General features: G+C 42.4%; 1 protein-coding gene across 1 annotated transcript in view; it reads right to left on the reverse strand.

The window, feature by feature from the left end:
* PIWIL4 (piwi like RNA-mediated gene silencing 4) overlaps positions 1–6,508 on the reverse strand; it is a gene marked incomplete at both ends in the record, with an annotated part of 41,047 nt that extends 34,539 nt beyond the window's left edge. The window contains 3 exons of the mRNA XM_082661243.1: positions 2,745–2,876; positions 5,141–5,219; positions 6,422–6,508. Of these exons, the coding sequence (XP_082517369.1) occupies positions 2,745–2,876; positions 5,141–5,219; positions 6,422–6,508 (298 nt within the window). The remainder of the gene's footprint in view (positions 1–2,744; positions 2,877–5,140; positions 5,220–6,421) is intronic.
* Positions 6,509–12,652: the final 6,144 nt, after the last annotated feature.

Consider the following 12,652-nt stretch of genomic DNA (forward strand, 5'->3'; position numbering starts at 1 on the left):
TGGGGAGAAAAGAAACATCTGAATTCAACTACCCTAGGACTCCTTCCAAAGCTTGCCTTCCAGCTGATTCTCAAATCGATCAAGTAAGCATTTTGTAACCAAGCAGGACCCCATGGGGCCTCCCCCATATCCTCTGCTTTAGCTCCTTGCTGAAGTATGTAGGTAATAGTATCTAGTGTACATTTCCTGAATTGTTTTACAGATGCTAAAACCCCTACCAAACAGAAGAAATTAACTACTTGATGACCATTAGCTCCCTCCAGAGCTACTGGCAGCAAAGGATTGATAATATTAACCCGTTACCTCACCATCAACCAACCAGAGAATTGTGCAGGAGCTGATCACAGACCCTGGGGCGCCCCTCTTTCACTTTGCCTTTAAACATGCTTTGCTGAAACCCTTCGGGAAGTTTGGGCTTTTTGAGCACTAGCCGTCCTAGACTCCTCGTACAGCGCCTCACAATAAACGCTGCACTTCCCTTCACCACAGCCCAATGTCAGTAGATTGGCTTTACTGAGCATGGGGGAAGGGAACCAAGTTTAGTTCAGTAACAGTTTCAGATGCTGCTCTGGAATTATGGTGCTCTCAGATTATAAAGAAACTCTCCAGTTTTTATCATGAATACAACCCCCATCCGCTTGGAAATCCAGATAATCAAAAGTTCACCATACTTCGGAAAATTCTGAAATCACTTCATTCAGTGATTAGATGGCTCTGTAGGTCCCAGCGAAGGTCCCCCAGAGATAAGGGGGCGACTGGGGATGGAAGAAGAAATTTTACATCTTCCCTGTGTGAGAACAGACAGGGCTCTGGGCTTCTGTTTTTTTGCAGGCACAGCGAGGCCACGTGGGCTTCCAGGAATTCCATCCCCTACAGAATTTTTATTCACCTCTTCAAAATCTACAGGACAAATTCAGAGATGGCCACGATGTCGCTGGTCAGTGCCCAGGATGGCATAAACTCCATCCAGGACAGACTCTAGGAGGGCACAAAGGAAGTACTTCTCACCTCTCCTTGGAGGGAATCATCCAGTGTTCGTCTTATAGGAAAGAATTATCAAATAGTCACTATTTGCCTTTCTGGTGGAGGAGGTGGAAACATGAGCCCTGAGGTGGTGAGGAAGAAAAAGTATCATGTATACCTTACGTAGTATTCCCTCAGTTTTGACCTGTGTATCTACTGAGAAATAATGCACAACCTAAAAGGTAAGAGTTACGTTTTATTCAGCGGACAAAACTGAGGGCTTAAGCCCAGGACACAGCAGCTCAGTTCTGAGGGACTGCTCCCAAGAGGTAAGGGAAGAGCCAGGATATATAGGAGCTTTCGCAACAAAGACCGGAACATCATAAGATTACTTTTAATTAAGGAAAACCATATGTCTCGAGTTAATGAATTTAGCGCTTTTCTATGTTTGGGAAGATGCAAAAGTCAGGGCTCACTGAAATCATTCCTTTGATCTGCACCTCAGCTATCTGGGGCCAGTATCCTGTTCTTTCCCACCCTGAGTCTCCTTAGGGGGCGTCATTGGAGGGTGGCTGCAGTGACTGAAGACTTGGCAGCCGGCGCCCCGTTTGTCTCCATCCTGAGTTCCCTCAGGGCTCACCGTGGGAGCGGCTGCAGCGGCTTCATGGCTGCGACATCTTTTGTGTACTGATAAGGTAGGCAATATTTTTTTCATTGACGTGCAAATATCCAGTAGGAACAAGGAATCTTTGTGCTATTTTAATTAAAGAAAAGGGTTTTTTTTGTTGTTCTCCCAGAGGACATGGCAACATATTTTAGCTGCTTATATTAATGGACAAAGAGAAGTCATCTAGAATATCAGAGCTGGCAATACCCTTTAAGACCACTTACAACAGTGTGTTCCAACTGTAATCATGACCCATTAATTAGTGCTGCAGTTATGAAAGTAAGTGAGGTGAACCGTCATGTTTCATAGAAAGACTAGAATACAATAGAATGGATCGGAGTGTGCTGCCCATAGGAAGGGCAAGCATTGTTTCATGAAACTGTTTCAGTTGCGTTTGTGTAGTGTGTGTATGCTGGAGAACAATTTATGTACTTATTTTTGCTGCATGGTTTGAAAGAGTTTGAAAAAGACTGATCTGCATCAGTGAGTCTTAACTTTTAGAGGGAGTTACAAAGCCTTTTGAGAATCCTATGAAAACAATAGGCCTACTTTTCCTGAAAATACACATGCAATCCTAGGTTAAATTTCAGGGGTGAGCCCCGAATCTGCCTAAAGAATTCCCCAAAGAGGCTACATTTTTCTTTTTAGACCTCATGTCCAAAAAGGTTATTCCCCATATAGGAAAAAGGTTGGGAAAGAGACAAAGCATCTTTGCTGACCCCTACCTCAGGTGTAAGGAGAAAAGGTTTTCAACAAGTGAAATGTAGTTCTGGAGAAAATGTTACTCTTCCTATTAATGAAAGAGAGAATTAAGGCTAAAACAGTTGGTGCCTAGACAATGCTTGAATATAGCAGATGTTCAATACATATCTTTTAAGTCAATATATGAACTTGTTTATTTTATTAAATTTAAATTAAAATTTCTTAAGCAAAATTTGGTAACATTAAAAAAAAGAAATTCTCTGGCAGTCCAGTGGTTAGGACTCTCTGCTTCCATTGCAGGGGGTCTGGGTTCAATCCCTGGTCAGGGAACTAAGATCCCACAAGCAGCATGGCATGGCCAAAAAAATAAATAAATAAAAATTTAAAAATAAGTAACATGAAGACTGGGTACCTCTTTTGCAGTCGCTCACATGGGCCAATTTCTCTCTGGTACAGACACTCAAATCCATCATCTCTCGTCTGATTTTCCCAACTCTTTCCTTGAAGGTACATCCAGCATCACCAGAAGATAGACCACCTTCACCTAAAATATGAAGAGAACACCAAAATGTTATATATTATATACATCAATAACATTTCATGCTAGTGATATCATTTACAACTGTCATATCAAAAATGCATCTAGGGCTTCCCTGGTGGTGCAGTGGTTGAGAGTCCGCCTGCCGATGCAGGGCACATGGGTTCGTGCCCCGGTCTGGGAAGATCCCACATGCCGCGGAGCGGCTGGGCCCGTGAGCCGTGGCCGCTGAGCCTGCGCATCCGGAGCCTGTGCTCCGCAATGGGAGAGGCCACAACAGTGAGAGGCCCGCATACCGCAAAAAAAAAAAAAAAAAAAAAAAAAGCATCTAGAGGGAATTCCCTGGCAGTCCAGTGGTTAGGACTCTGAGCTCTCACTGTCAAGGGCACCAGGTTCAATGCCTGGTCAGGGAACTAAGATCCCACATGCCCCTTGGCACAGCCAGGAAAAAAGATGCATCTAGAACCAAAGCTCAGATTTTTGTAGCTTTAATAAAACTGGCCTGCATTGCTGAAAACAGTCATGACCATACAGAAGTCTGCACCCTGAAAATTGAAAACTGTGAAGGAAGCATGGCGTGTTTTGTTAGAAATAACAGACTCTGAGTTAGTCCTACCTCATAACATTTGGGGCTTACCTGATTCTCCTCTTGGCTAAGGAGAAAGCTCTATCTCCCTATATCCCACTCCACACCCATTTATGGAAGGCTGGTCTCCCTCCTGTAGCTCTTGTGTAACACCCAAAGAATTACAGACTAAGATTGGCCACATCAACTTCTGTACAGATTGGGGCTGAACCTTTCCCCCTTCTCAATCACAAGAAGAGAAATGCCCATACACTGCCTTCAGTGTTTCTGCTAGATCATTCCCCTGAGAATGACAGTCAGCACGTCACCTTGGGACGTGTCACTTACTCTTAGGTTCTAGAAAATGGGAAATTAAAATCTGTTTCCTGATGACTATTTTCTTTTTTAAATGAGTACAAAAAGATGCTAATTTTTCGGATACAACTTTGGCACTTTGAAATGTGAAAATATAAATTTTATATTACAGAATTATTACTACAAAGTAATGTGGCTAATAGTATGACAAACCTCTAGGACACTGACTTGACCACTGTCCTTTGATACAGTCACTGTATGCAACTACCCCAAATGGCGCTACCCACTTGCCCAAAACTGCTGTCCATACCCTTCTCAGTGGAGTTGGAGTCTCCCAGGAAAATCACAAAATTTATTTAATTTTTTAAAAATTCGATTATTCTCACTAGATTATCCATATCATTTACTGCTCTTGGTTTCAAAAGATGTTTGATGGTTTCTAAAAATTCAATCTACCATAGAACAGTAGTTCCCAGAATCTGGGGGTGGGAGGGGCACATGAGGAGTTCTTGTTTAATGGGTACAGAGTTTCAATTTTGTAAGATGAAAAACTGTTCTAGAGACGGATGGTGGTGATGGTTGCACAGCAATGTGAATGTCCTCAATGCCACTGGACTGTACACTTAAACACTGTTAAAATGGTCAACTTTATATTATACCTATTTTACCACAATTTTTAAAAATAAAAAAAAATCAGTCTACCCTCAAAGGAAAAAGAGTTTCCATCACTTGCTAGTCACAAGAAGGCACAGCAGATGCGAAGGAAATTCCCAAAGAAAAGTTGGAATAACACTTGAATGGTGGCAGTAGGGCTGGAATTATAGGACATTTCTACTGTTTAAGCCACCCAGTCTGTGGTACTTTGTCATGGCAGCTCTAGCAAATTAGTGCATCGCGCATGCCAAATTATACTGTGTGGTAGGGGCTACTTGGACTAGCACGTTGACAAGTATCTTGAGGCCAAACCTGGATTTGCAGGTAAGAGAGCCACCACCAAATGGTGAGGTCTACCGTGGGCGGGGAAGGAAGAAGAGAGAAGGGGCAACAGGCATGTGAGGTTACTACCATCCCTGCAAGGCAATGGTATTGGCATTTATGTGTCACAAAGAATTTAAAAATACGTTTTCAAAATTATTCAGTAAACAGACAGAATCAGAAAAACTGGTTTCCTAATATCTGGGGGTTCCCAACTGCTAAGCACCATCAGGAAATTCAGTGGCAGATTCTGTGTTTGGAAGTCCCAAAGAAACACAACAAACACTGGGGGATCCTTCAAAAAAGGAAGATAAGATGCTCAAGAAGTGAGTCTGCTGCTGAAAGGCTTAGTAGAGTCACTCCTATTCCATTCAGATGGGACGGAACTGGATGGAACAGACAGAGCTGCACTTACATTTCTGTGAAATCCTGCTGGTTCCCACGTGGTCACTGCTAGAAGATGCTTCACTGTCACTAAGCGCAACAGACAGAGGCTAAAACAGGGAAAAAATAGTCAGATTTAAGATGTTAAGTCATAAACCAAAATTTTATCACAAGATGAGAATGGTATCACGTCCTATGTCATTGGATTACCGTGAGCTAGGAAAAGAAAATGTTGGCAGGTAAGATGCTTGAGAGAGGAGAAAAGATTGCCCATTTCAGAAAAAAGATAAGGACAAGCTACGGTCTTCCCCATTCATCAATCTTTGATTTCAGTGCCAACTGTGAGCCAGATACAGCCCTTAGCCCCTGGAGGTGGAAAGAGGCAGAGGTGTGATCCTTGCACCCGAGGAGCTCATCAGAGCTCCTCTGGAAGGTGGTACAGGTGATCGCAGACCTCATGCTCCTGTAGCCTTCAGACATGGGGCCTCTGATGTGAACATATTTGTAGCAAGAAAATAAACTGAGCCCAGAGGATCTGGGCCACCAGCTCAGATGATGACCCTCCTGAATAAACTGCTCCAAAAGTTCACAAAACAGGTGAAGGGAACCATTAATATTTTCTCTTCAGGGTAATTACTTCTCTGTTCAAGAAGGTATAAATCAGCCTGCTAAAAAAAATGGATGATACCAAGAGAAGACCTCTCTATGAGCGTAAAGGCATAGACTACTCACTTGAACACTTCTGGTCTAAGATATTGCTCCAAATACTGAGTTTTTGCTAAGTACTGCTCCAAATACTAAATGTAACATCACTCAAAAATTGCTGGTTTGCCACTCAATTCAACCTAGTTGTCTAAGTCTAATAAGGAGCCCTATGCACAGTGGTTGCTCAAGAAACAGTGGTTGATTCTAAACTTCATTTGTGTCTGAGATTATTTCTTTTTATATATAAATTAGCGAGACAGATCATATTAGATTATATACCACATAATGGTACCTTTGAAGGGACAGCCATTTTCACGAGGAGACTTACAAACGAATGAAGTAATTAACACTTAATGATATACTTGCCTCCCATTTTCAACCTTTTTCACTGACCGAAATATCTATCTTAATATCTTACTCAGATAAGCTCCCCAACAGGGAAAAAAAAAAATGTTAGAAACCCTGGAAGAACTCAAAGTTGAAAGAGAAGATAAGCCACTACTTCGTAGCAGAGAGGAAGAGATATCTGCCGAGGAAGGCGGTGTCCACGAAGGAAACAGAGGTAGGAGTGAGCGAGACAATGCCAGCTGCTAAGCTTTCTACCCACCAACTGCGAGGCCTGGACGCGCCCCACGTCCGCGGCGCTGGGGCTGAGGGCCATGCCTCGCGCCCTCGCTCGGGCCTGGCCGCTCATGTTCCAGATGCGCCCAGAGTGACTTCAAAGGCAGCCAAGACTCAACGAGGGTATTTTGTCACCGGTACCCAGATGACAAGGCTGCAACAGAAGCGGTGGAAGTAGTGGGTCCTGGGCTGGAATGGCAGCCGAGGCGCACGAGTGGGTGGAGCCAAGCGCACAGCCCACCAGGTCCCGTGGTAGGGGCGGGGGGAGCACGTGGGCGGGAGGCGGTGTGAGGGCTCCGGCCAGACTTCTCTTTTCATCCACAGCCCCCACCATATTTGGAATTATCCAGCTTTCTAGTTTTTGCCCATCATTATGTGTATATAAGGTTGCATCACACTGTTACCTTTTGTCTGTATTATCTGCTCACTTCTACTCCTGGCTTCTAGATGTCTTTGAATATGTCATGTAAATGTTGTTTCTGGGAAATGTCTGACTCACCTACTGAGGGATGGGGAGCATTTATTTTAAAATGTGCATGAATGCCAAAGAAAACACAAAAGGGTAACCACCTCTTCATATATGTGATAGCTGTGGCGTTTTTGTTGTTGTTGTTGTTCTGTGAATTGTCTGTTTATATCCGTTGCTGTTTTAAATTGGATTTCTCATGTTTTTCTTGTCATTTGGAAGAATTTTTTTCTTAACATAGCAAATATCTACTCCCTATTTATGAATTATTAATTTTAACTTTGAAGTTCTTTAATCAAAAGTCAATGTTGATGGAGTCAAATCTACTAATTTTTAATTTTATGGTTTGTGCTTTTTGGGGTTTTCTTGAAAGAAAATCTTCCCTGCCCTAAATTTACAAGGATGTTATATGACATTTTCTTTTATTAACTTTATAAGTTTACTATTCACATTAGCTATCTTGTATCCTTCGAGTTTATTTATATTTATATATATATATTTATATGATATGTAGAATGTGAGGTAGGGATCTAACTTTATCTCCTTATAGTGAGCCGTTTTCCCTGAATGTCATCTATTAAAATGTATATAAGGGTTTGTGCAGCCACGACCAGCAAATCACAAATTCTCATATATACCTAGATCTAATTTTGTGCTTTCTAGTTCTATTCTACTTATCTATATCTGCTCTGCACCAGTACTTTACCACTTGTAATTGCTATTTCTTTATATTACTCCTAAAATCTGGTGGGGCAAGTCTTTATTCTTTGATATTTTCAATTCATTTATTTTTTGCCAACTGTATTCTTCCATATAAATTTTTAAAATAAGTTTGTCAAGTTTCTTTAAAACTCCTTAATTTCTAATTGGCATTGTATGGAATATATAAATTAGTTTGGGAAGAACTGCCCCTCTTACAGTGTTATAGTTCTTCATTTATTCAAGTTTCTCTTTATGTCCTTTAATAGAGTTTAATTTTTTCAGAAAAGTCTTGTGTATTGTTTAATTGATAGAAATTTATGGTTTTATTAGTATTTTGAAGTATATCTTGTTTTCATTATATTTTCTAATTGTTTATTATTAATATAGATACATGATATTGATTTTTGTAAGTTGATACTGTTTATCAAATTTGCTGAACTCCTTAGTTCATATAGCTTGTCCTTTGATTTCATTGAGTTTGCATGTAGATGATTATATCATCTACAAATAATAGTAATTTTATCTCATCCCTTTTATTCTTATTTCTTTTTCTTGTCTTATCATGTTGATCAAGTTTTCCTGTACAATGTTGAAAGTGACTGTGATAGCTGAAATTCTTGAGTCACTTAAGTGACTCACCCAAGGTACTACAGTTTGTGTGGCAGAGCTGGGATTCCAACTCTGGTCTATCTACCTTAAAGCCCACATCATATCCCCTCATCTCTTATTCATCTCCCTCCAAAAAAGTGATCTGCCTGACTTTAGATACAGCCTGTACTATAGAAAAAAGCCCCAGTCCTGTGTAAAATGCCATGCTTGTCTTTCTATTTATTTCCCATCAGAATACTCTTTTATTCAGTTGTCTTGGGAAATCATTATCCCTGAGGGCTGTCAAGTGCAAGAGGTATGATGGCCTTGGACAGAGATGGCCAGTCTTGGACTTGGCTTAGTGAAGCCACTCTCGTTTTCTTTGAAAACGAATGAGTCTGACAGTTCTGAATGATCATAAACTGCATGCTAAAAAGTAGGGCGGGTGGAAAACAGAATCTGGACAAGGAATCTACTTTTGAAAATCTGTGCTTTGTTTCTGAATATAAAAATAATCTTTACCTCATGTTTTCCAAATTGACCACCTCCTGGTAAATTTGACTTGTACTGATGTGAGAACACTAAGAGTGATGAGAAATGCTGAGAACACATGTAGGCAACTTCAAACAGTCAAATCCTTTCAATTTTCCAAATACTAACTCATTATGAAATCAGAAATATCAGTTATTTCCAATCGTTAACTGCATTTTCAACTCCCTGTTATAATTACTATATGTGACATAAAAATCATTCACACTGTGCCCTGCACATATGATTTTTAAAGGCACTTATGTATTGACTGTAATAGGGAATGTATGGCATGGTTACAAGCATACATGGGCTTTAGGGTCAGACAGACTAGAATTTACATCCCAACTCCATCACCTACTAGCTTTCTGACTCAAGAAAATGTACTTAATTTCATTTAGCCTCAGTTTCTTCAACTGTAAAATGGGGATAAAGTTATGCCAGGATTTCTCAACGTTGGCACTATTCACATTTTGGACCTGATAATTTGCTATTTGAGGGGGTCTGTCCTATACATTATAGGATGTTTAGCAGTAATCTTGGCCTCTACTCACTAGACACCAGTATCTCTTCTCCTTGTGAGAACCAAAAATGTCTGTAGATACTGCCAGATGTCTCCTGGAGAGCAAATTACCCCAGATTAAGAACTACTTTGATATGGCTACCTCTCAGGCTTGTTTCAAGGGTTAAATGAAATAATAATAATGACACTTAGTGTAGTGTTTGGCATGTAATAAAAATTGGATAATTAGTTATTATCAATACCAGAGGGTACATTCTTGTCTCATGGCAGAAAGAATTCAGAGATGAGACAGGGAGGTCAAGAAAGCAAAGTGAGGATTTATTTAGGTGATAGTATGCTCTCAAGGGGAGAGCAGGCAAACTCAGGTGAGTAGCTGACCTGAGTTTCTTTGGCAAGCTGGTTATGTGGGGTGTAGAAAAGAAGAGGTGAAATATTCATTGGGGAGGGAAGGTTTTGGGAGTCATATTCCCTGATTTTTATCTCAGCTCCACCTTCCTGAGATGGGGAGGGATTTTTGTCCTTATTTAGTCTTGATCGGAAGCGTCATGGTGGAGGTGCTCAATGGGTACTTCTTATCTGCAAGGCTGATTTCATTGTAATGAGAGCATAATGAGCAAAAGATTACATTTGGAAGCCAGAGATTTTCCCACCTTTTCTCACCTTCCTTTGTCTGCCTCCCGGACATTTATCACCCCAAAATGTGTGGTTCCCTGTCAGTCTGGAGATTCCTGCTCTTCTTTGCCTCCCCAAGGACCCCCGTTGTTTACAAGATGTGTGGGTTCCTGCCATTTGGCCCATATCCCCTTTCTCTGCTCATATCTAGCTAACTGCCTGCTTTGACATTTTTATCATAAGAATGTGTGATGGACACATTTTACAAAAATTCACTTACTACAATTTTTGCCATGTTTTGTATTTGTGTCAGATCCCTTCACGTACACATACTGGCCATGATGTTCTAGGCACAGACAACTCTTGTCTTGTGCCATCCTTCACATTCTCCTCTGCCCACCTTTTAACTCCAGCTGTTTCTGTGGTGATCATCTGCACACAGCGTAACCTCAGCTGCACCATACCTCTCTCGCTTCTGTCCTGAGGCATCTCTGCTGCTGCAGGATACATGCCCAGAGGAACCCACTTAGCCATTCCGACACATGAGCAAACCTAGAAGTGCGAAGGGGTTGACATATCATGGGGCAATGCTTAGCCAATGTGGCGTGGAAGATGGTGGATAAATACACCCTCCTCCATCCACTGGGCAAACTGTTTTGTGGTGCATTCTACGGCTTCACAGAGGGTCTGAGTGGGATCAAGTATCAGATGTCACAGTGGTGATCACCTCGGTAATGCATTCTTTCTTTTTTTTTTTTTTTGTGGTACGCGGGCCTCTCACTGTTGTGGCCTCTCCCGATGCGGAGCACAGGCTCCGGACGCGCAGGCTCAGCGGCCATGGCTCACGGGCCCAGCCGCTGCGCGGCATATGGGATCTTCCCGGACCGGGGCACGAACCCGTGTCCCCTGCATCGGCAGGCGGACTCTCAACCACTGCGCCACCAGGGAAGCCCCGGTAATGCATTCTTGAGTTGACATCATCCTTCTCTCTTTCACTCTTCCCACTCCCTCTCTACTATTTCTTGCAATCACTTCCCAAAATAAACTACCAGCATGCAAGCCCCCATCTCAGGTTCTGTTTGGAGGGAAGCTAGGCTAGTCTAGTTCAGTAAGAGAATATAGTATTCACTCACTTAAAACATATTTCATGCCCACTGTGGACCTAAGCATGGGTATTTGAATTTTATCAATGATGAAAAATAAATTAAAATATTTACCTAAACTCATCCTCCAAGTCAGCTGTAAAATCAGTTTTTCAGTTATTCAGTCCTGTGGTTGTACCTTAATTTTTTTTAATGATTTTTATTAGGAAAACACTAAATAATGACAACTTATAAGTGCAGACATGTTCAGATCAGCTAATTTATTTGTTCAGTGGTTTATCTGTGGCTCCTGCTAGTACAAAACTAATTTCCCAGGCACAGGTGTAGATGGTTGAACCTGTGAAATTAGTGCATCAGTGTGTTGTCTTCTTTGGACCTTATTTCAGCAATACTTACTGGATTAATTTTGAACAGTCTCATTTTTTAACTCTTTATTTTGAAATATATCACATTTACAGAAATTTGCAAGACCAGCATAAAGAACCTTTCACCAAGATTCACAGGTTAATATTCTGACATATATGCTTTATTATTTTCTCTTCGTGTACACACACACACACACACACACATATATACACATGACCCATTTACAAAAAAGTTGTACACATAATACCCTTTGACCCCCTAATATTTTAGTGTGCATTTGTTAAGAATAACAATATCTTCCGAAAGATGGCAGGGTAGGAGGACGCAGAGTTTGCATCTCCTCACAACTAGGGCACCTACTAGGCAGTGGTGGGAGACCTTGGACACCTAAGGGGACAGGAGTGATCCCCACACGACCAGATAGTACGTGGGGAGGAAGAAAAGTGTAGGCAGGGTGGGACCGGCACCCTTGAGGGGGGCTGGAGGAGGGCGGAGGTTCCCACGCTTGGAGGGAATCCCACAGCGAGGGGATCAGCAGGGATGGAGAGGGACTTTCAGGGGATCTGAGGGACATGCAGCCAGCATCTCAGCCACCTGCTTTGGCCCTGGCAAGCCAGCTGCTGTCTTGGGCCTGAAACCCCACCCCCAGGGCCCCCTCCAGCCACACGGCTCCCAGGCCTGAACCCTGCCCCAGCCGGGGTCTCTTCCAGCCACATGGATCCCAGTGGAACTGAGTACCGCCCCTCACAAGGCCTCCATGGGCGGCAGGGTTCCCAACAGCCTGAGTGCCACCCCGACAAAGCCTCTTCCAGCCAAGCAGGTCCCGGGCCTGAGCCCCACCCCCACCCCCATCAAAGCCTCTTCCAGCTGTGTGGTCCCAGTCCTGAGACCCACCTCTGCCAAAGCCTGAGTTCCACCCCCCTCCAAGGCCTCCTCTGGCTGTGCCGGCCCCTGTGGGTGCACCTGTGGAAGCCTGCACCCCAGCTGGTCTACTCAGACATGTGTGCTCTGGGCCAGCTCAAGGGACAGGCACTGGCAAGAGGAACACAGGCAGAGGTGGGGCTGACAAGCGGGTCCAGAGACCTACCTAGAGGTCTTGGAGGACTACCTGGGAGGCGGGGGTAAGCTGTAGCTCACCATGGGGTCAAGGACACAGATAGACGAGCACCAGGGAATTTTTTATTTTTTTAATAAAAAAATTTTTTTTCTTTTATTTTAAAATTTTATTTATTTATTTTTATTTTAAAATTTTCTTTATTTTATTTTCCTTATTTATTTTTTTGTTTTGTTTTGTTGTTGCTGTTTCATTTTTTTTAAACATCTTTATTG

The sequence above is a fragment of the Grampus griseus genome (genome assembly GCF_964374135.1).
Source record: "Grampus griseus genome assembly, chromosome: 8".
In the NCBI taxonomy this organism is placed as follows: domain Eukaryota; kingdom Metazoa; phylum Chordata; class Mammalia; order Artiodactyla; family Delphinidae; genus Grampus; species Grampus griseus.